This window comes from Paramisgurnus dabryanus, chromosome 12 (assembly GCF_030506205.2).
Source record: "Paramisgurnus dabryanus chromosome 12, PD_genome_1.1, whole genome shotgun sequence".
NCBI classification, from domain to species: domain Eukaryota; kingdom Metazoa; phylum Chordata; class Actinopteri; order Cypriniformes; family Cobitidae; genus Paramisgurnus; species Paramisgurnus dabryanus.
The window spans coordinates 8793315-8818576 of record NC_133348.1 but is presented as its reverse complement, the minus strand read 5'-3'; the positions used below and the strand labels follow the sequence as shown (position 1 = coordinate 8818576).

The window sequence follows — 25262 nt, the reverse complement described above, 5'->3', positions numbered from 1 at the left end:
AAAACGAGAGAGAGAGAGTAAAATCCAAATGCAAGGAGGTTTTATTAAAATATTCCACGTAGGCAGGCAAACAAATCCAAACAAGGTAATAAAAACAAAACAGGCTTTATACTAACAAACAGGAAGTGAAATGAGAAGCATGACAAGAAATGATTACAAAATAAAAGACCAGACCAGAAAAGAAAAGAACATAACTTTAAAATAAAAGACCTGACAACAAAACACAACACCATTACACAAACACATGTTTGAAGGATACAAATTATAGATATTATCTTACTTTTTTTTGCCCGCACACCCCTATGCCCTACACATTTTTTCATGTACTTCCTAATATGTAAATAACCACCACATTATTTATAACCCCTCCATTATACCTCAATTGACCTTTAATTCAGGACCAAAGTTCAGTTTTTATTCTAATCTCATGAGTAACAATGTTTGTGTATCAGTTAGTTACATTTACATTTGGGGAGGGGTTGAGACTTGAACTGTATATATTAACACATCCGAGCTATATCACATTCATTTAGGAAGTAAGATTGAATAAGCATGTACTGTATTAATGTTTGTTTCTTTAGATATTTCTCTTAACCATGTTGGAAATTCTAAAATGATATTGTTTAAACTTTGTATTATAATTGAATGTCTGTTTACAATTACACTACAAAAGAAGTCCTCTCAGACGCGATGTCTTTCAATGAGACTGAGAATATTCTCCTGTGTTATCCTTTACATCCAGACTCTTGTCCTAGAGCTCACCGTCTCACTGTTGTTAAAGTGGCAATGTACGCTTTCATTTCACTCATGATCCTCATGACAGTTTTTGGGAATCTGCTGATCATCATCTCCATCTCTCACTTCAAACAGCTTCAGTCTCCAACTCATCTGATCGTTCAGTCATTGGCTGTGTGTGACTGTCTACTAGGTTCACTGGTGATGCCCTACAGTATGGTGCGATCTGTCGAGGGCTGCTGGTTTTTTGGAGATGTTATTTGTAAAGTTCATTCTAGCTTGAATGTAACCCTCTGTTTTTCTTCTTTAATACATCTTTGTTTAATATCTGTTGATAGATACTGGGCAATCTGTGACCCTCTGAAATACAAAATAAGGATCACAAACAACACTGTGACTGTATTAATAACCCTTACATGGATCTTTTCATCTGTGTACTGCTTTTCTGTTGTGTTTTCAGGGGTTTTTGCTGTTGGTCTTGAAGCTTATATATTACAGATGTCTTGTTTTGGTGGCTGTGTTGTGTTTTTTAACAAAGAATGGGGACTAACTTGTGTAATCTTGGTATTTATTATTCCAGGAACTATAATGAGCTCTCTGTATATCATCATATTCAATGTTGTGAAAAAACACGCAAAGGTTTTGTCAGAGAAAGTGTCTGTGACCACCACAGGTGTTAACAGTCAAAGCTCTGCACACAGAGAAAAAAAAGCAGCTAAAACTCTGGCTCTTGTTATGGGCGTTTTCTTTATCTGCTGGCTGCCCTTTTCTATTGCTTCTGCTGTTTACCCTTACTTTAATTTTGTGAGCCCAGCTGATGTTTTTGAGGCATTAGGTTGGTTTGCATATTTTAACTCAACTTGTAATCCTTTGATCTATGGATTTTTCTATCCTTGCTTTCAGAAGGCCTTTAAGACTCTCATATTCACTTATATCTGTGGATTCAATCATTCACATACTCTGACATTTGAATAAAAACAGTTTCTGTAGATAAATAATAACCAGTGACTAAATAAATGTAATGAAATGTTATCATTCTTTGTAATAATGTTTATCATTCTATTAATGTAGTTTCACATGCTATAGTTTATGTATGATTTAATAATTTGTTTATTTGATGATAGCGTAAACATACAGTAAACATTTTCAAGCCTTATGATCTCAATAGGAACGTCATATACATAAAAAATAATACACAGCAGAGGTCAAACAACAGAAACTGTGCCAGACTGATCTGAGATGTCCTGACCTCAGTAGTCTATATGTTTATGATATGAGACAAAGATGTTTAAGTGACACAAAGAGCCTAGTCACACAGACTCTGTGCAAAGTCAGAGAGGAAGAGGAGTGGGTTCTACTGGTGGCTCCTTATTGGCCCGTCAGGACTTGGTTTCCCGAACTCATGCTTATTGCTACAACCTCTCCCTGGCCAGTTCTCCTGAAGAAGGACATCCTTTCTCAAGGATGGGGCACAATATGGCCCCCGGTTCTAAAGGGCTTATCTCCACAGGTAGTGAACACAATCACTTTGGTGTGAGCACCATCTCTTCGAGAACATCCTGCTTTCTTTTTTGCAGCACAGGTTGGAGAGGAGGCTGTCCCCCTCCACCATCAAAGTTTAAATCACTGCCATCTCCACTCACCATGACCCGATAGAAGGTAGGTCAGTTGGCCAACACGACCTGGTCATTAGGTTCCTTAGGGGAGCAAGAAGATTAAATCTGTCACCCGCCCTCTATACCTCGTTAGGATCTGTCTATGGTGCTGAAATGTTTCCAGGGAACCCCCCGTGTATCTAGTTTCTTTCAATGAAAACTTTGCTTCTTACCCCATTGGCCTCGGTAAAGAGAGTAGGGGACCCACACGCTTTTTTGAATGACGATTCCTGTCTACAGTTTGGACATGTTAACTCCAGTGTAACACTGCCCAAGGTTCCCGCCACTCCCTTCCAAGATCAAGTGGTGAGCCTGCAATCGCTGCCCCTAGAGGAGGCAAACCCAGCCTTAGCTTTGTTATGTCTCTTCTGCGCTCTAGCGTGGACCGAATGTGAAGCTTTTGAAACTCAGACTAGCTCTTTGTCTGTTTTGGAAGACAGCAGAAGGGGAAAACCGTCTCCACGCAGAGGATGTCACACTGGATAGTGAATTCTATTGCCCTAGCTTAACAAAAGCAGCGTGTACCGTGTCTGCTCAAGCTAAGGGCACACTTTACTAGAAGTATTGTGTCCTCTTGGGCATTGGCTCACAGTGCTTCACTGACAGAAATTTGTAGATTTGCAGGCTGGTCGACACCTAAAACAATTCTAGATTCTATAATGTTCGTGTTGAGCCGATTTCCTCCTATGGCGCTACATTAGTGCCTTGGCCACCAGACATGGCGGAGCTTCCGGTGCCAGCCTTTCAGTGGTTAATATCTTGAAAACCTATGTTTAGGCCTGCCGTCCATATGAGCGACCCCTGCAGGGGGATCCCATATGTGTATTTTCCATGGAGTAAAAACTAAGTTTAAGACCTATTCATACCTAGGCATGGGTATCGTTTGTGTTTTTCCCCCAAACTGGTGCCAAATCAATACTTTTAAAACAGTACCAGTGCCTAAACAGTGCCTAAACCGATACTTTGAAAGAGTCACAAAAAGCCAGTAGATAAAAGTAAAACATAAAACCCCAGCAAGCAAAAAACGAGACGTTGAAATGATGGCTAACTATAGACACATGTAGTTCGGCTATGAATAACCCACTTCTACCCCAAATAACCTTGAATTTGGTTACATGCATTTTTTCCCAATGTATGATATTTCAACATATAAGTAAAGTCAGCAGGTGTTCAAGGTGTTTGGTTTCATTTTTTATAAACGTATATGTATTGTCTATACTTGGGCTATGGTAGACGTCTGTTAGACTTTCACATGTTTTAGCCAAAATTGCTTGCTGGGACAAAACGAACACTCTTCTGTGTTTGTCATTTTGTCATAATTTGTTTTATTAAGGATTTGCCTAAAGCACTATCATCTTTTAAGCCCTGTGTTCTTTATTTCATAATTGTATTTTTGAATGAGATTTTTGATGCATGAATTAAATAAAATAATTTCAATGTTCTATGATTGGTTGTTAATAATCTGTTCACTGATTAGTTAAAGCCTACGCAGCTGCCGCTCACAAAAAATAAGATAAAGGGCAAGTTCCAATCGAAAGTGATCTTCCCTATGCCCTATTCCCTTGAAGATCAGATCTCTTCATGTATAAATTCTAGAGAAAGTTGCACAATTGTGTCTTATAGTGTGGCCAATTAAAATACACCTGGCGAAAAGAGCAATAAAATACAGCATCTCTTTCTCTTTATTTGGATTGTCTGTTTATGTGGCACCCCCTTAATGAAGTGGCCTTCAAGGGCACAAAAACACCATTAAGAATTTATTTTTTACAGGCGTATTTTGTTATCCGCCTATAAAACCACCCACGTTTGGCTGCTTTCCTCATGACTCTGATTAAATGAACTTGGCACTTGTGACTGCCGCGTCCCATCTCAAAGACCCATAACAGCTGTTGTACAAATAAAAACATGAGTAAAGTAATAAGTTTCAGCAATTACTCTGAAGAAATGTTACCATTAGCTTTCTCTGGCAAAATAAGGTGTCCTCAGAGCAGGTGTTCTGGAGATGACAGAAGGCTGTGGATTGTGGATGATAACTACAAGAGAGTCTACGACCACACCTAGTAGTTTAAAGAACACTTTCTAGACTCTTGAGGTGAATTGAAAATGCATTAAGGTTGTGGAATAAACTAAACATTGGGAGGACATCCCGACGGAGGATTTGCAGGCTTTTAAGAAAGCTCAAACAAGCATTTAAGTCTTGGACTACACTTAAGCCTTGTTTGGGAAACCGCCCTTATATGTTTAGCAGTCAGTTTAACATCATCATTACTATATTAACCCACATTATTAACATGAATCCTATTAACACGTAGCAAGGGGGAGCAAGAAAAGTTTTGAAGAATACAATTTATTGGTTATTGTTATCTGTTATTGGCAAAATCACAAATATTATCTCAAATTTTTTGCCCTCCCACATTACCTACACTTTTTTCATATACTTCTTAATATGTAAATATCCACTATATTATGTATAACCCCTCCTTTAATTCAGGACACATAGTTTAGTTCAGGGATGGGCAGTATTTCAAATACATGTATTTAAAATACGTATTTGAAATACAAAATAGTATTTTGTATTTTAAAGCCTTTGAAAAAAATGAAATGTAATTTGTATTTAAATACATTTAAGATGAGTATTTTTGTATTTTTAAAATACTCAAAATACTTTGAGCCAGGCAACCAGTCAGGGTGCTGTTTTCATGCATCAACTAGTTCAGACCAGACACCAGAGTTCAGGTAAGCAAATATATCTGTGCAGCTTTTAGTGGGCAATAATTGAAATGTTGGAGTGGGAAAAAAGCAAGGGCGATTGAGTTATTGGGTGTGATGTGATTTGTGTTATTATAACTGTCGCGAAAGGAAATTCAAATTCATACTTGCACGTTGGCAGGCAGTTGCATGTTGCAGTTGCACTTGCATGTTGCACGACTGAGACATAGTGTGGAAGGCTGACAAATAGGCCTACACGTTTGACTTAAAGGAAAACCACAAATTTTTTATATTTTACTATGTTCTTACCTCAACTTAGACAAATAATACATAACTATCTATTTTCAATGCATGGAGGCAGAGCACTTAGTTTGCAGCATTTCGACCTCAGCGCGCAGTAACATCTTCACAGGAGTGATGATGTTACTGCGCCAGAGGTTGAAGTGCTGCAAACTAAGTGCTTTTCCGCCATACAATATAGTTCTCATTTTTTATTCACTTAAAAATCACGTTTTATTTTGTGCCACCATACTTACTCGTGTAACTACTCATGTAACAGTCTTTGAATAGGGAAAACATGGAAGTGTTTGGTGGCTTCTAAATTCTTTCCTGTTTAGATCCTAAGGAATAAATGGGACTAGGCTAAATGCTAACACATTCATGACACACTGTGCAAAGATGAAGTGCACGCATTGAAAAAAGATAGGCATGTGTTTATTCATCTAAGTTGAGGTAAGAACATAGTAAAATATTGAAAAACTGTGGTGTTTTCCTTTAAAGGCCCTTTCACATGTGACGCAGAAAGTGGTGGAATCAGCACACAGTTGCTGATTTCTTTTAGCTTTGTGCAGTTGAAGCCTTGTTTACACTTTTGCAATTCGCATGGCTCTACTCTACGGCGTGAACCTACAGGTTCCTCAGTAAATCTACAAGACTTTTATGCTTGACGTGCTCTCTGTTGACGTGCTCTGTATAATTCTGTGAAATGACAGAGGGCGACTCATGAGTAATTGTTCTCAAAACCATCAAAAAGCAACGATGAGAGAAAGTAGTTTGCTGAATAATTTGTCAAACACTCGTCTCGTGAGAAGTAAATACGTGGATTTCTTCACATATAAACTGTTTAGGTTGTGGGTCGACGACACATGATAAAGTTTTTATGATGTTTTTATAAAACATCACTTTACTTGAATGGGTGTTCATAAGGCTGACATGACACATTCATAATCATGACATGACACGTGTCATGAATATGAAGGAGATTTTATGGACGTTTATGACAACTGTCATTAAGTGTCATTTGTTCAATTATGTCATTTTTATTGCAAAGATGACATTGTTTGAGATGTCTTTGTTATGACAACTTGACATTAACCCATACATCATAACTATTCATGACAACTTGACATTAACCAAGACAACATAATTGACCAATATTTACCAGTGATACAAATTGAATTTGTCATTAAAATGTCATTAAGTGTTAATACTCTGTTAAATAGTTTTATAACAGCATCATGAATATTCTTCAGTTCATAATGTTTATTTGACCGAGTATTAATAATATTTGACATAGTATTAACACTAAATGACATTTAAATCACAGTTTAAGGTAATGTTAACCCACAAAGCTAGGTAGTTTTTTTAAGTTTGATAATGATTGTTTATGATTTATAACAAATTGTGTTGTATTGGTTTATGTGTCAAGTTGTCATAACAAAGATATCTCAAACAATGTCATCTTTGCATTAAAAATTATAATTGAGTAAATGACACTTAATGGCAGTTGTCATAAATGTGCATAAAATCTTCTTCATATTCATGACATATGTCATGTTATGTCTGTCAGGATTCTGTCAGAATCTTGTCTTGTTTTAATGTCTAGTTCAATTTGACAGGATTCTGAGAGTGCCATGTTCTGTGTGGGAACACGTGGCCATGGTGTGTTGATATCAGGCCACGTGGTTTCCTTGTCTCGTCTCTTTTACCCCGCTCCCTTGTCATTCTCATTGGTTTGATTGTTTTATCCCTTGCACCTGTTCCCCTCTTGATTTACTCCCTTATTTAAAGCCCTTGTGTTTCTTGTCTTGTGCTCGTTCATTTTGTAAATTGCTGTTGTAGTCAAGTGTTCTGATCCAGTTTCAAGTCTAGTTGTATGTTAAGTCTGTCCAGTGTTTTATATCTGTTTACTGTTGTTTGCCCCCTCGAGGGCCTTTGTTTTGTCATTTATTAAAGTGTTTTTCTGTTCACCCCCGACAACTTGCTTTTGGGTTTATCTGTCCCCTGTTCCTGACAGAATGAACGAGCCATTACTAAACCCAGCAACGATGTCGGAGTCTGCTGCAGTCCCGCCTGTTTCTGTTTTGCTGCCCATTGCAGTGCACCCTGTTCCCGGCTGGCTGTCTGATCGAGGACGCGCAGCACTCTTTGCTAAGCTCTGGAGAGCCGTTGCTATGCCTGAGCCAGCTTTCAGTGAGGTTGCTGCTGTGCTTGGTCCGTTTCTTGGATTGGCTGCCGCCAGGTTTACGCTAGTTCACGGGATGGTCGGTACCGAGTCCAACACCTCACCTGCTACTCCACTGCTCTCGGCCGTGCAGCCCGCGCAGTCGACCCAGCCCGCGCAGTCGACCCAGCCCGCGCAGTCGACCCAGCCCGCGCAGTCGACCCAGCCCGCGCAGTCGACCCAGCCCGCGCAGTCGACCCAGCCCGCGCAGCCCGCGCAGTCGACCCAGCCCGCGCAGCCCGCGCAGTCGACCCAGCCCGCGCAGTCGACCCAGCCCGCGCAGTCGACCCAGCCACCAAAGCCAGAGCAGTTTGTGCTGTCCCGGCTGCGCCCAAGTCCTGCACCTCCATGGACTTGTTTATCATGGACTTGTAATCCCCCTGGACTCATTGTTTTGTAGTTTTTTGCCCAGTTTAAAGTCATGTCTTGTTATCTGTCATGTTGTGTCTGTCTTGTGTGTCCCCTTGAGGGACGCCAGGTGGCGTCCCTTGGGGGAGGGGTACTGTCAGGATTCTGTCAGAATCTTGTCTTGTTTTAATGTCTAGTTCAATTTGACAGGATTCTGACAGTGCCATGTTCTGTGTGGGAACACGTGGCCATGGTGTGTTGATATCAGGCCACGTGGTTTCCTTGTCTCGTCTCTTTTACCCCGCTCCCTTGTCATTCTCATTGGTTTGATTGTTTTATCCCTTGCACCTGTTCCCCTCTTGATTTACTCCCTTATTTAAAGCCCTTGTGTTTCTTGTCTTGTGCTCGTTCATTTTGTAAATTGCTGTTGTAGTCAAGTGTTCTGATCCAGTTTCAAGTCTAGTTGTATGTTAAGTCTGTCCAGTGTTTTATATCTGTTTACTGTTGTTTGCCCCCTCGAGGGCCTTTGTTTTGTCATTTATTAAAGTGTTTTTCTGTTCACCCCCGACAACTTGCTTTTGGGTTTATCTGTCCCCTGTTCCTGACAATGTCAGTCTTATGCACACCCTTTCAAGTAAAGTGTTACCAAGTTTTTTTTCTAGTTTTTTATACAGGGCAGGGGAAAGCAAGAGGTACGTAAAATAAAATGAAAGTTTCTAAGCAGTTGCACACATCTAAATGCTTTTTGGAATTCAGAAATAGACCTAGATAGATTTCAGCCTAATAGGGATACTTGCACTGAATCACCAATTTCACATGTATTTTGTGTATTTTCAAAATACAAAATACTGTATTTGTATTTAAATACATTTTTCCTCACAGTATTTTGTATTTGTATTTAAATACATTTTTCAACACAGTATTTTGTATTTGTATTTGAAATACATTTCCATGTATTTATGCCCATCTCTGGTTTAGTTTTTAATTGTAATCTCATGAGTTTTTGTATCAGTTAGTTACGTATACAGCTGGGGAGGGGTTGAGACCTGATGTCTATAAATGAACACATCTGAGCTATATCAAGATAGATTGAATAGACATGTACTGTATTTATGTTTATGTTTCTTTAGATATTTCCTTTAACCATGTTGTCATTTCTAAAATGATTCTGTTTAAACTTTGTGTTATAATTATCTGTCTGTTTACAATTACTGTACAAAGGAGTCATCTCAGACGCGATGTCTTTCAATGAGACTGAGAATATTCTCCTGTGTTATCCTTTACATCCAGACTCTTGTCCTAGAGCTCATCGTCTCACTGGAGTTAAAGTGGCAATGTACGCTGTAATGTTGCTCATGATCCTCATGACAGTTTTTGGGAATCTGCTCATCATCATCTCCATCTCTCACTTCAAACAGCTTCAGTCTCCAACTCATCTGATCGTTCAGTCATTGGCTGTGTGTGACTGCCTGCTGGGTTCACTGGTGATGCCCTACAGTATGGTGCGATCTGTTGAGGGCTGCTGGTTTTTGGGAGATGTTATTTGTAAAGTTCATTCTAGCTTGGACATGACCTTCTGTTTCTCTTCTTTAATGCATCTTAGTTTAATATCTATTGATAGATATTGGGCCATCTGTGACCCTCTGAAGTACAAAATGAGGATCACAAACAACACTGTGACTATATTAATCACCTTTACATGGATCTTTTCATTTGTGTACAGCTTTAGCATTGCGTTTTCAGGGGTGTTTGCTGTTGGTCTTGAAGCTTTAATATTACAGATGTCTTGTTTTGGTGGCTGTGTTGTGTTTTTTAACAAAGAATGGGGACTAATTTGTATAATTTTAGTATTTATTATTCCAGGAACTATAATGAGCTCTCTGTATATCATCATATTCAATGTTGTGAAAAAACACGTAAAGGTTTTGTCAGAGAAAGTGTCTGTGACCACCACAGGTGTTAACATTCAAAGCTCTGCACACAGAGAAAGAAAAGCAGCTAAAACTCTGGCTCTTATTTATGTAGATAAATAATAACTAATGATTGAATAAATGTTGTGAAGCTGGAAGTGTTGATTTCAGAGATTTTTAATTATCATTCTTTATAATAAAATCAACCATTCTCAATGTAGTTTCACATGCTATAGTTTATGTATGATTGACTCTTTTGCTTATTTGACGTTAAATTTTAGAGTCATTTAATGATCTCAAACTCAATCATAAATATTAGATTAGAAATTTATTAAACAGCAGAAGTTAAACAACATAAACTGTTCCAGACAGTTTTAGGTCTGAGATGTATATGGGAAATGTTTTTAACTAGTCTTTTAATGTCCTGACCTCTATAGTCTGTATGCTTTGTGAAATGTACAAAACTATTCAGAGGAAACGACAACTGTTTAATCCTACATGAATAAAGTCATGATTCAAGTAATATATGTTTCTGAAATATAACCATAGTGAAAGTAACTTACTGGAAGATATTTTTCAAGATTTTTCTAATAGTAACTGTTAAAAGGAAAACAACCTAGAATAAAACCAGATGAAAGTTAAGCTGTTAAGCTAAGTTAAGTTAATTATAGTCTATTCAGTGTACATATCAGGTCACAAATCCCGGCTATGATCCTATGGTCTGGTGAATGAACCATAGTAAAGGCACTGTAACACCAGTTTATAAGGAACAAACAGTCAAATGTGCATTTCAAGTGATTAAAGATATTTTAAAGCAATTTCAAACCATTCAATGCAAAGTAAGATGAGGAGAATAAAGGATTGATCTGATATGAGATGTATAAGTGACGGTCAACAATGAGAGGTAATGACCTTTGTGCGGTAAATGTTATAAAATTATACAACTCCCGGGTACTGCTGTGTGTTTTGTGTGTGTGTACGCGTGTATGTGGGTGACATTTTTATAGCACACATTATACACTGTGGTCAGGTTCAATGTTAATTTATAATTGGATACTGTCTATTATACATTTAGTCATTTTACATTTAGTCATTTAGCAGACGCTTTTGTATTATAAAGGGTTTCCGTAAATCCATTTGTTTGGAGAGAGGTTGAAATGAAAGAACGGCTTTATTATCCAACAACAAACTAGTGTTGGGCGATATGCCCCATTTTGAGATCGTCCTATTGTCAGCCTGTGAGATCTCTGATACATGATAGTATCAGGGGCGAAGCAGTAGTTTACTCATTTATTTATTTGTTGATTTTTGACTTATTTATGACAAGTCACTTGATTGATGGACAAAAAAGAAGCAAGGGCAACACTGTCATGACCACATCCATCTTAAAACTGATGCCATTAATCAGAGTGCATCATTAATTTCCTGCATGCCAGGCAGTCCCGGCGCCATGGGCGGGCTTTAGGGGGCCGGGCCCGCCCTGTGAGTCACCAGTGCCCGCCCTGGACGAACCTGCGGTCTCCCTTCACCTGTTCACCAGCTCCATGTTTTTATCAATAGGCCACTGTTATTAATTAAAAGTTATTGTTTTGTACATATATAACTCCTGAATAAAAATAAAAATGTGTTTGGTCTGATTAAAAAAAAAATATATTTTAAACGTATTTGATTGGTTTGTCAATAGTGAGCGCGGATATGTTTGGTTGTTTGCCAAGCGCGCCACCGCTTAACGTTAAGACACGATTGAGTGCTTCCTGCAGTGAGACTGACACGTTATGGTTCTGATGTTATCTTTCACTATTTTCGCTGTTGAAACAACAAAAACAGTCAACATTGCGTCTAAAATGTAAGTGGCTTAATATTAATTACTTGTTTAGTGAACTGTCATTAAATCTGTCACATTTTCAACCGTGATGTGATGCTGCTTAACTATATCATGTTATAAAAAAATCCACATTTTACCGCAGTATGTTTAACCCACTTTGTTAACACACTTTGTGTTTGCTGCGTTTATTTGTTTAACTTTGCGTTATTACATTATGCACTTTCGGTCGCCATTGATTAAAGGATGCAGAATCATTATCCTGTTTTGGTGATTGTTATTGGCGTTTTTAATCAGGCTAGGCAACTTGTTCGGTCGAGCAAGTAAAATTCTCTTTCACTTGGCCTTTTGAAAAATCTACTTGTCTCTGATATTAAGCGGACAGGCTGTCGAGCCCTGCGACGTGTTTTATTTGCGTTTAGATTGCTTCAGTAAGCTAGGTCCAATCGTTACGACTTCTCCGTTTTATTGCGTTAATGGAGAGGTATGTTAGTTCTTCCTCGCTTTTTTGTTCATTTAATTCATAATTAATGATATTATGCCTTGCAGTGAGGTTGCTCTCATTTGTGCCCCCCCTGAAAAATGAAATGCCCGTCCGTGAATTTGTGTCTGGCGCCGGGTCTGATGCCAGGGAGCAGGAACAACACACTAGCTGGTTTTAAGCCTCTGCACGCTAACAACATCTCTAGTGCAATTAATGTCAGAACAGCGTGTATTAGAAGCTCATGTGCAAGGAAGAGTCTGAATCATGCACATTACAAGTTCAGGTGCTAGAAGGAGTCCATGTCACGCGCATTCATGTCCGAGCAAGAGTCCAAGACGTGCGCATTAAGTCAATGTGCGTGCAAGTAGGAATCCGCGTGTGTTACAAGTTTTCTCGTGCAAAGTGAAGCCCACAAACCCTCTCATGCGAGTAAAAGCATGTTAATGTGAAACTATGATGATAATAATAATAACAACCATCGTCAACAATCGTCATAAAAGCCCGCTATTTGGCTTAATTATATATAACACCGTGGGGTGGTTTGCAGAAATGAAGTTTTATTTTAACAAAGTTTAGGAGGTGCATGTTCAGGGAATCAACCAATCATTGAAAGAGAAGGCCGGTATATAAAGCCGTCTCTCACCTCTATCCCACGACAAGTTCAACAGCATTTTGGCCCTGCCCTTTTTGCTGTCATGTCTGAAATCGACGTGTTCCCTTCGGATGACGACTCTTTCTTGATGGTGGAGTCTCCACCTCAACCTGCCGTTCCAAGGAATGACCCGCCAACATTGCAGAGACCCTGTCCTCAAACAGGGGATGCCGGGTCCAGGGGCGATTCCAGGATTTTATAAATGGGGGGGCACAGGGGGGACCAAGAACCAGTCAGGGGGGGCCAATCAAAAAATTCAAATGAAAATAAATACTGGTTTAGAAAATATTAAGCATGGTTCTTGTGCAATGCCACGTGCTCTAATATAGATGGTATTATTTTTTTGTATTTTGCATGGATTAAACAACAGTTCTGTTCCAGAATAGTTCACTTTAAATAAATTGTCATAATTTACTCATCCTAAAGTTATTTCACACCTGTATGAGTTTTTCTTCTGCTGAACACAAAATAAAATATTTTGAAGAATCTTAGTAGCCAGAAAGTTGATGAACCCCATTGACTGCATGTTATTTTGTTCCTACATATGAAGTCAATGGGATCCATCAACTGATTTTGGTTACAGACATTCTTAACTCTTTTCTTTTTTTTGTTCAGCAGAAGAAAGAAACTCATACAGGTTTGAAACAAGTTTATGTATATGACCATTTAAATTAAGTGAACTGTTCCTTTAAGTACATTGCGTGTAGCTGGTATTAGTTAACATTCTGACATATCAGGATTTTGTTTTTCTACTCTGTCTGATCTGACTTTCATTGTTTATTAGCCTATATTGTATTTTAACACAACTGAATGCTATTTTTTACATATTATCTGTTCTGTTGTCAGACAACAAGAAAGAGTTTAAGCTAGTGACTAACACGATCCAATAACACCTCGTGTTTAATCCAACCAGCTGTTACTTTATACTGCTAAAATCCTAATTTAAATGTGACATTGTCTGATACAATTTACATTGAAGAGCTGATAAGAGGTGATTTCGGATTACCTGTGTGTCTCATGCAAGGTTGCTCTTCTCATCTGATTGTGTTTATGAGCGCTTTTAATTTTAAATGCGAGTGATAGTTTTAATGTAGATCGCGCATAGCAATTCAGCGCAAATTCAAAAATATCAGAGAATACTGTTAAGCGTGCGCGCGCATACCGCACCATAGGGAGGGAGAGAGAGAGCTCGTACACAGAGAACTGGTGTGTGTGGGGGAAAACACTAACCTTTCGTTAAGTCATAATACTCGATCAACCGTATTCTCTGTCAGTAACATCTGTTGGCTGTTAACTTTTACGTGAAAAGACAACGGAGGAACCCAGGTGGAAACACCGCCAACTTTTAACTCCCTCACTCAGTGTCAGAGAGGCACTGTCGAGGTTCCGCACGCAGCAGTGAGAAAGCGTGCACGCGAGAGAGAGAGAGAGGCGATGCTGAGCGCTTGCAAAAGCACATGAAGCCGTTTTAAATAGTAAAATAAAATGTAAATGGTAATCATGGAAAATCTTTTTGATTTGTGCCAGTGTTGAGTCTGTGGCGGCTGTTGAGTCTGTGGCGGGGCGCCCTCCTTCTCGTTTGCACGAGTCTCAAATCAAACAGTGATTGACAACTGGTCCAATTGTGCGGTGGGTGTCGTGGTGTCTTTTTCCTCCTGTTTTAAAAACGCGCAACTACTGTGCTCGCTTCGCCTTCGCGTTCGAGCGAGTCTCAAATCAAACAGTGATTGACAACTGGTCCAATGGTGTGGTGGGTGTCTGACAACTGGTCCAATGGTGTGATGGGTGTCATGGTATCTCTTTCCTCCTGTTTTAAAAACGCGCAACTACTCTGCTCGCTTCGTCTTCGCGTTCGCGCGAGTCTCAAATCAAACAGTGATTGACAGCTCTCTGGTCCAATGGTGCGGTGGGCATTTTCAGGTTGACAGTAAATCTAGCTGGCCCAATGAGATTGGAGGGGGGGCACCAGGGGGGGCCAATCATATTCCAAGGGGGGGCGGTGCCACCCCATGCCCCCCCTCTAGACACGCCCCTGGCCGGGTCACATGATCCACTCCACGGACGCCAAGATGCTGAGGACTACCCTCGCCCCTGCCGGCGAGACAACCACCATCTCCCTCGTCGTCTACCTCCAGTCCATCCAAACATCCCTGCCATAGGGAAACGGACTGTTAAAGGGCTAAGACAAGCTCTCATTTATTCCGAAGTAAACCTCTCATGAAGCCTAAATAAAGCGGAATTATACAATATATATGTCTCTCTGCAATTTACTCACCCTTCTCCTACAGCTTCCACTCCATCTGTGCGAGCGAGCAAGGCCTGCCGGTTCCCGACCTTGCGTCCTGCAGTTTCTCCAGCTCCCTCTCATGCAGTGCTGGGTCCACTACCTGCCCCAAACTGTAGCAGACCTTCAGCGATCCTGGGCTGAGCTCCAGAGCCCGTAGGGGGCACAGCTCAACCATCTGCAATGCAAACTACACCACTTCTCAAACCCACCCTTTTTCTCCTACTTCTTATCCTTTTCCCTATCATTTTTTTCCCAGCACAGAGTGCTCAACCTAGTGTGAGGATGCCTCCGCTAGTGGCATAAGGACTGAAGTCATTTCCCCCCTTTCCAGTCCCTACTTCCTCACCTTGCCTTACTCTTCCTACTGTCCCAGGAGCAGACTTTTGCGTGAGAATGCAGGTTGCTGTCCCGGCCCCCCTCCCCATTACTTCCCTGCATACCCGTTCCCCCTTCTCTCTCTTTTCAGCAACACCTCAACCAGCTCCTTCAAACGCCGTCGCCTCAGAACCTCCTCCAGTGACAAACATGCGCAGATCCTCGAAGGTGCAGACTTCGATTTGGGCTCTTTAATATCATTATTCCCTCCATTAGAGTCCAATCACCAGGTGGACTGCAGCAATATTTACGTAACTCTATAAAACATTACACAGACTTTCTCACGTCTTTGGCAGAATTTTGTATCACTTTCAGTTGCTGTACTGAAATAATATTCTCTCCATTACCACGATATAGAGCAAACAATAACTATGATTAAAATAGTCAGCCACGGCGCATGCCTAGCAAAGGTAGATATCACATCAGCTTTCAAAGTAATGCCAATACACCTAGATTCATGGCATTTATTCTGCGTTCGCTGGCGCAAAAAGTTTTATTTCGCAATGCATTTAAAAATCTTTGACATACTATCCAAAGCAATATGCTGGATTCTATCCAACAATTATGCAATTCCCCATCTCCTTTATTTGCTAGATGGTTTCTTAATTATCTTACCTCATGACACCATCCCAACAGCGCATCTCCTTACGGTGCAAAAGGTTTTCGCAAAGCTAGGGATTCTGATAGCTCAGGAGAAAACAATGGGCCCATCAACATCCATCGAATTTTTGGGCATCAATTTAGACTCCGTAAAATTCCAGGCTTCACTGCTTAAGGAGAAAATCGATAAAACCATTTTAGTCGCGATACGATTTCCGAACCCGCACGAACTGTTCCAAACGCGAACTTCTCGAATTACTTGGTCATCTGAACTTTGCAATGCGCATAATTCCACAAGGTCTCCCCTTCATCGCGCATCTTCTCGCCCTCGTGTCCTCGTGTTCAATGGCGTGAACAAGTCTTTAAAGCTCCCGTTGGATGCTGCGAGGGCCCTCCCGAATCGTGCCATACACTAAAAGCTTTTTGTTCAACTGCTGGCGGGGCTTACCTGTCCGACACCATAAGTATTAAGCCCCGTCGGATGCTGTGAGAGCCCTCCCGGTCGAACGGCCAAGCCCAAACAATTTTTTGTAAATACTTCTCACGCCCTTCACTTTATTGGGGGGTAAATTTCACTCGCATCCCTCCACCACCCCCTCACCTCACTCTAGCCCGAGTTCTTCTCCCATCAATTAAAAAAAGGGGGAGTTCTCTGGGTTCGGGCCATATTCCGAGCTCTTAGCCCTCCCCGGATAGCACGCCAAATCCGCCTAAATTAATATATACGAATTACCCAATTGTGATTTCATGTACATGTAAACTCGTGAACAGGGTTTAGATTAAACCAGGACTATGCATAAATTATATGAGGACATTTATGTAGTTTTTACAAACATACCTTACAAAGAAACATTGGCACCAGTACATATTTTAGGATTTGTCAGTGCAAGTTGCTTTCAGTTAAGACAACTCAAAATTTTTCATTCAACAATCAAACATTTTAGTCTTGGACTGAACTTAAGCCCTGTCCGGGAAACCGACCCTATATGTTTAACAGTTAGTGAAATTTTTGAAGGATACAATTTATTGTCTGTTAAAGTTATTGGCAAAATCACAGATATTATCTCTATTTTTGCCCACACACCCCATGCCAAACACATTTTTTCATGCACTTCCTTATATGTAAATAGCCACCATATTATCTTAAACCCCTTCATTATCCTTTAACAGTTCAGTTTTTTATTGTAATCTCATGAGTAACAATGTTTGTGTATCAGTTAGTTACATATACAGCTGGGGAGGGGTTGAGACCTGATCTGATCTGTATATATGAACACATCTGAGCTATATCACGTTCATTTAGGAAGTTAGATTGAATAAGCATGTACTGTATTTATGTTCCTGTTTCTTTAGATATTTGCCTTAACCATGTTGTAATTTCTAAAAAGATTTTGTTTAGACTTTGTCTTATAATTCACTGTCTGTTTATAATTACTGTACAAAGAAAGTCCTCTCAGATGCGATGTCTTTCAATGAAACTGAGATTATTCTCCTGTGTTATCCTTCACATCCAGACTCTTGTCCTAGAGCTCATCGTCTCACTGTTGTTAAAGTGGCAATGTACGCTTTCATTTCACTCATGATCCTTATGACAGTTTTTGGGAATCTGCTGATCATCATCTCCATCTCTCACTTCAAACAGCTTCAGTCTCCAACTCATCTGATCGTTCAGTCATTGGCTGTGTGTGACTGTCTGCTGGGTTCACTGGTAATGCCCTACAGTATGGTGCGATCTGTCGAGGGCTGCTGGTTTTTGGGAGACGTTATTTGTAAAGTTCATTCGAGCTTGGACATGACCTTCTGTATGTCTTCTTTAATACATCTTAGTTTAATATCTATTGATAGATACTGGGCCATCTGTGACCCCCTAAAGTACAAAATGAGGATCACAAACAACACTGTGACTGTATTAATCACCCTTACATGGATCTGTTCATTTGTGTACAGCTTTTCTGTTGTGTTTTCAGGGGTGTCTGCTGTTGGTATGGAAGCTCTTATATTACAGATGTCTTGTTTTGGTGGCTGTGTTGTGTTTTTAAACAAAGAATGGGCACTAACTGGTGCAATCGTGTTATTTATTATTCCAGGAACTATAATGAGCTCTTTGTATATCATCATATTCAATGTTGTGAGAAAACATGCAAAGGTTTTGTCAGAGAAAGTGTCTGTGACCACCACAGGTCAAAGCTCTGCACACAGAGAAAGAAAAGCAGCTAAAACTCTGGCTCTTGTTATGGGCGTTTTCTTTCTCTGCTGGCTGCCTTTATCTATTACTGCTGCTGTCGACCCTTTCCTTAATTTTGTGACCCCAGCTGATGTTTTTGAGGCTTTACTTTGGCTTTCATATTTTAACTCAACTTGTAATCCTTTGATCTATGGATTTTTCTATCCTTGCTTTCAGAAGGCCTTTAAGACTCTCATATTCACTTATATTTGTGGATTCAATCATTCACATACTCTGACATTTGAATAAATACAGTTTCTGTAGATAAATAATAACCAATGACTGAATAAATGTTGTGAAGCTGGTAGTGTTAATTTCAGAGATGTTTAATTATCATTCTTTATAATAAAGTTTATTATTCTCAATGTAGTTTCACATGCTATAATTTATGTATGATTTAATCTTTTGCTTATTTGACGTTATTGTAAACATGCAGTAAATTTTACTGGCTTGTAATGATCTCATTCTCAATAATACATATTAGATCAGTCATTTAGTAAACAGCAAAAACAACATAAACTGTGCCAGATGGTTTTAGATCTGAGATGTATATGGCAAGTGTTTTATGTTGTCTTTTAACGTCCTGACCTCAATAGTCTGTATGTTTTGTGATATGAGACATTTAAACCCAAGATGATATTTATTACAAAACTATTCAAAGGATATGACAACTGTTTATTTATACATAAATAAAGTCATGGTTCAAGTAATATATGTTTCTGAATTATAGTTGTAGTTGAGGTAACTTACTGGATGAAAGGTTTTCAAGTATTTTTTTAATTGTAACTGTTAAAAAGTAAATAACCTAGAATAAGACCAGATGAAAGTTAAGCTGTGATTATTTTATATTCAGTGTACATATCAGGTCGTACATCCCAGCTATGATCCTATGGTCTAGTGAATGAACCATAGTAAAGGCACTGTAACACCAGTTTACAATGAACAAACAGTCAAATGTGGATTTCAAGTGATTAAAGATATTTTAAAGACATTTTAAAGCCATTCAATGCAAAGTAAGATGATGAGAATTAAAGGAACAGGATGTAAGCATATAAGCAAATGTTGTCACCTTGATAAACATTGTAATTATAAAAAGTCACACACATCAAAACACAATTACTCGCATTTCATATTTTCTTTACTCTTTATTTCTTATGTACTTTTACTATGTTATAACATTTTAATAAGGGGTAGCATTGAGCTGCGTTTATACTAAGGATTAACATGCGACCTGTATCCGGATGTTGTCCACATACACATTGAAAAGCGAAGTGTGAAAGCAATGTGGTTGCTCTGATAGTTCAGCTCTTTTGCATTGTTGGTTCTGGCATATCGCATCTTTCTCTTCACAATACCGCATAGAGTTTCTATGGGGTTAAGGTCAGGCAAGTTTTCTGGCCAATTTAGAACAGGGATACCATGGTCCTTAAACCAGGTACTGGTAGCTTTGGCAAATGTGTGCAGGTGCAAAGTCCTGTTGGAAAAAAGAAATCTGCATCTCCAATAGGGCTGTGCATCGATGCTTCTGAAATCGATTCTGAATCGCAAGGCTCCGATTCTGTGTTTCATGCACAGCTTGTGCGTGTACTGCGGCTCTGTAGAAAGTCCTTATCAATCTAAAATCACTTTAAGTTTGAGTCGTTTATAATTCTCATACATTTTAAAAAAGCAACACTCGTCAAACATAATTATTCAAAATATTATTTATTATCATGAAAATACCTGAAACAATTTAAAGAACAGCGATATAAATATGCCTCTAGAAATTTCCTGGAATAGCGTTTGTAATGATACTTCTTCTGTGGCACAAATGGCATTTCTGCACGAGAGTGCCCTCAGATTTTTGGATGTGGCGGCATTTCACCGTAATTAATTAAAATCGCGCATTTGCACGATTCATTTTTACAGCCCTAATCTCCATAAAGTTCATAAGCGTCAGAAGCGTCTTGCCTGGGCTAAAGTACTGGACTGCTGCTGAGTGGTCCAAAGTTATGTTCTTTGATTAAACAATATTTTGCACTTCATTTGGAAATCAGGGTCCCAGAGTCTGGAGGAAGAGTGGAGAGGCACACAATCAACGTTCCTAGAGGTCAAGTGTAAAGTTTCCACAGTCAGTGATGGTTTGGGGTGCCATGTCATCTGCTGGTGTTGGTCCACTGTGTTTTCTGAGGTCCAAGGTCAACACAACTTGGCATGCAGTTACCAAATCACTCTTTTCACCGGCAGATCAACTGCTATTGAGAAGCTCTCTCTGCTCGTGGCATACACTGCAGGCTGAGGTTGTTGGAGAGATAGCATTTCAGCTGAGGCTTGCGGAATTCCACCTCTTTACTTCCATTTTGATCTTGAGTTTGAGTGTGTGTTGCACTCTCCTGTGTGCTTCATCAACTCAGCACAGCATTAAGGAGTGATTTCCCTAAAAGAGCAGCACAAGTTGAATTTGTGTCGTGTCACGGAGGGTGCGTCTTTTTAAAGATATAATTTTGTCGGTGCAGTTCCGGTTGTGGCAGATGCACGGGTCCTCTGGATGGCCATGATCTCTCTCTCTCGTGCCTGAGTGTGCACGTTGAGGCTACATTTGTGAAAGGTTCATACTCCTAATGAGAGTATGATGCTCTTGGATTTGCAGAGATGGTATCGTACCTCCGGGAATGTAACCCCCCCCTCCTGTTGCTGAGCCACCTGAACCGTCACGCTTGGACGACTGGTACTTCTGGTCTTCGAGAACAGCGCAGTCCCAGCCAGCAGTTCCATTATTCCCCGAGGTGCATGATGAGTTGACACGGTCGTGGAAAACCTGCTTTCTTCCCGGAACCGACTGTTGCGCCATCACCTCTCTTGATGGTGGAGCCGCTAAAGGGTTACGCTGCTCCCAAACGACCAGCCACCATTCCATCACAGGCCCACCAGGCTTGTGGGAAGGCGGCCTCTGCCGTGCACGCCATGGTGTTGCTGCAGATCTGCAGACCAGGCTAAGGCATGCGGCAAAGCGTCACAAAAAAGTTTTATGGCAGATGTTACGGAGCATCTGCTGTCAGCCTCTCACTAGCTGCATCCCTGAGAACCTATTAGGCTAGGCATCCATTTTGCATCCCCTTGATCCCCTATGTGTGTATTTCTTAGGAAGTCTTTTTTCTACCACGTTCCCTTAGCGGAGCCCGCTCTGCGACTCTCTAGAATGTTATATCACTAAGAGGGTTTTCATATTTAATGACCTAATGAGTACCCTAATGTCACCCAAGTGGTAGAATCCTTAGGGGATAGTTTCCACAGCGTTCCTAGTCCCACCTGGCAGGTTCGCTTTGCAGTTTGCCTGGTTCACTATCGTCGGTTAAAGAACTAGTAGTGACCAGCCTTCTGCTCAAAAACCCTAGTTCCGTCTCCCTAGGGGAGAGACAGAGGGTTGACACAGGGACTGGAAGGGTCAGCTTCAGTGGCGCTTTGGTAGAGATTCCCAACTAATCGGTGATGACGTGCCGCCATAGTGATCAACTGAAAGGGATCGTCTCTGTTACGTATGTAAATGGTAAATAGACTGCATTTTATATAGCGCTTTCAACAGACCCATGGCCATCCAAAGGGCTTTACAAGTTGCCAAACACTCACCCATTCATTCATACACCGACTGCGGTGTCAGCCTTGCAAGGCGCCATCCAGCTCGTTGGGAGCAGCTGGGGTTAGGTGTCTTACTCAAGGACACCTCGACACATGGTCAGTTGGAACCTACATAAACCACTGAGCCACTGCCGCCCCTGAAGGAAGGGAATGGAGATGCCACGTCCCTTTACCACATTTGCTGTTCCACTGCTGATACCGGCCAGGCACTAGATGCTCGGCTTTCTGAGCGAACACAGTAATTTGTTGATTGTTATAATGTTTAAGTTAACCCTCGTTCCCTGAAGGAAAGGAAAGGAGACATCACGTTCCGTCGCCACGGCTGGCTTTACCATTGCTGCATCAGCCGGAAACAAGATGCTTGACAGGTTTCCCTTTAATCTTTAATTTCCATTAAAGACATCAGCATTAATATATTAACCTACATTATTAAGATTAATCTTATTAACACACAGCAACAGGGAGCAAGACAAATATAATACTTTCACAAACACATTTTTGAAGGATACAAAATATTGTCTGTTATCGTTATCAGCAAAGTAACAAATATTATCTACATCAAATTATCTAATTTCATGAGTCACAATGTTTGTGTATCAGTTAGTTACGTTAACAGCTGGGGAGGGGTTTAGACCGGATCTGATCTGTATAAATGAACACATCCTAGCTATATCACGTTCATTTGGGGAGTCAGATTGAATAGGCATGTACTGTATTTATGTTCATGTTTTTTTTTAGATATTTGTCTTAACCATGTTATAATATCTAAAATGATTTTGTTTAAACTTTGGGTTATAATTGTCCACCTGTTAAATATTACAAAGCGCTGTCAGATTTTTGGGCAGAAGCGATGTCTTTCAATGAGACTGAGAATATTCTCCTGTGTTATCCTTTACATCCAGACTCTTGTCCTAGAGCTCATCGTCTCACTGTTGTTAAAGTGGCAATGTATGCTTTCATGTTACTCATGATCCTCATGACAGTTTTTGGGAATCTGTTGATCATCATCTCCATCTCTCACTTCAAACAGCTTCAGTCTCCAACTCATCTGATCGTTCAGTCATTGGCTGTGTGTGACTGTCTGCAGGGTTTACTGGTGATGCCCTACAGTATGATGCGATCTGTCGAGGGCTGCTGGTTTTTGGGAGATGTTATTTGTAAAGTTCATTCGAGCTTGGACTTGACCTTCAGTATCTCTTCTTTAATACACCTTAGTTTAATATCTGTTGATAGATACTTGGCCATCTGTGACCCGCTGAAGTACAAAATGAGGATCACAAACAACACTGTGACTGTATTAATAACCCTTACATGGATCTTTTCATTTGTGTACAGCTTTTCTGTTGTGTTTTCAGGGATGAATGCTGTTGGTCTTGAAGCTTTAATATTACAGATGTCTTGTTTTGGTGGCTGTGGTATGTTTTTTAACAAAGAATGGGGACTTACTAGTGTCATTTTGTCATTTATTATTCCAGGAACTATAATGAGCTCTCTGTATGTTATCATATTCAATGTTGTGAAAAAACACGCAAAGGTTTTGTCAGAGAAAGTGTCTGTGACCACCACAGGTGTTAACAGTCAAAGCTCTGCACACAGAGAAAGAAAAGCAGCTAAAACTCTGGCTCTTGTTATGGGCGTTTTCTTTCTCTGCTGGCTGCCTTTATCAATTTCTGCTGCTGTTGACCCTTTCTTTAATTTTGTGACCCCAGCTGATGTTTATGAGGCTTTATTTTGGTTTGCATATTTTAACTCAACTTGTAATCCTTTGATCTATGGATTTTTCTATCCTTGCTTTCAGAAGGCCTTTAAGACTCTCATATTCACTTATATCTGTGGATTCAATCATTCAGATACTCTGACATTTGAATAAATACAGTTTCTGTAGATAAATAATAATCAGTGACTGAATAAATGTTGTTTCACATGCTATAGTTTATGTATGATTTTTTTTCTAATTTGATGTTATTGAAACACAGTAAATATTTGAGTCTGAAAAATCCTCCAGGCCTGTACTGATCACAATGGGAACATCATACGTATTAGATCAGTCATTATAATAAACAGCAGAGGTCAAACAACACAGTGGGCAAAAACTGCCAGACGGTTTTAGATCTAAGATGTATATGGCAAATGTTTTTAACTTTAAATGTCCTGACCTCAATAGTCTGTATATTTTGGATATGAGACATTTAAACCCAAGTTGATGTTTAATACAAAAGCATTCAGAGGAAATAAGAACTGTATAATCATACATGAATAAAGTCATGATTCAAATGTTTCTGAATTATAACTTTAGTGAACGTAACTTACTAGAATATATTTTCTTTAAGTATTCCCACTATTCAGCTTCATGATCACAACCAAGCCTGTTCACAACAGACCATTCTCACTTCAAGCAAGCAAGACATGCATTTAAATGGAAAAAACCTTTGGACTTTTTAGGATATGTTGTACAGTATGGAACTTACTACCTGTTGCCAGTTGGCGGGGCTATAACTGTGACCCAAAATAACCACATCCGTGATCAGCCACTTTAACCCAACATACAGTTTAAGTTTGACCCAAATCACTTAATGGATATGAGACACCAGGGTTTTTCCTGGATCAAAATTAGGTGGTGCTATCCTGATGTGCACATGCTGTATGTGTGTGTACCGTGGCTTTAACACACATTTTACATGCAACATATTTATAGTGTTTAATAATTAAATGATTAAGGAAAATGACAAATATTAACTTTTTTATTTTATAAAACATTACATTTATTAAAAACAACATTGCCCCTAAGCAGCAGTGTTCATTTACAAATAAAGCCAATATATCACAGCTGATATACTGCTTTTAGGAGAAAACTTCATAAATTGCAATTCTTGTTGTAAAGAGTTTGGTATGCGCCTCACTGTGCTGATAGTGAAACAGCGTAAAGCCAAAACAGCACTTACTAATGACAATCCACTGAGTGCGAGGATTGTTCGTGTTTTTGTAAAGACACATACAGCACAGAGAAACCTATCAAGAGCCAGAGGCTGCTCAAGATTTATTTGTGGCATCCGCTTCCAAAATCTAGGCAGGAAAAATCATGGACACTTAATGTTTTCCCTTTTCCCCATGACAACAGTGTTCGGGATATCAAAAGTCCATTCGCAATTTAGCAATGTTTTTCAATGTTTTGGCATAATGTTGTCCAAGTTTGATGACGATCACATAAATCCTATAGGTAGAGTATTTAAAAGGTCACCCATGCACATTTCACTAAATCCAAAATGGTCGACTTAACAGTTGGAAAGAGTTTATGAATGTCAGGGCAAAAGTTGTTCAGGTCAATAGAAACAATGGCCATTAT

The 25262-nt window shown here is 39.8% G+C and overlaps 2 protein-coding genes across 2 annotated transcripts; both read left to right on the top strand.

Moving 5' to 3' along the window:
- The first annotated feature begins 690 nt into the window (after positions 1-690).
- Positions 691-1710, top strand: LOC135737957 (trace amine-associated receptor 4-like). Its single transcript, XM_065255803.1, has one exon. The coding sequence runs from the start codon at positions 691-693 to the stop codon at positions 1708-1710; it is 1020 nt and encodes a 339-aa protein (XP_065111875.1).
- A 21059-nt stretch (positions 1711-22769) lies between these two features.
- Positions 22770-23789, top strand: LOC135737911 (trace amine-associated receptor 4-like). Its single transcript, XM_065255768.1, has one exon. The coding sequence runs from the start codon at positions 22770-22772 to the stop codon at positions 23787-23789; it is 1020 nt and encodes a 339-aa protein (XP_065111840.1).
- Positions 23790-25262: the final 1473 nt, after the last annotated feature.

Excerpts from the sequence above, each read along its gene's own strand:
- LOC135737957 (XM_065255803.1), top strand. The coding sequence starts at position 691 with ATGTCTTTCAATGAGACTGAGAATATTCTCCTGTGTTATCCTTTACAT.
- LOC135737911 (XM_065255768.1), top strand. The coding sequence starts at position 22,770 with ATGTCTTTCAATGAGACTGAGAATATTCTCCTGTGTTATCCTTTACAT.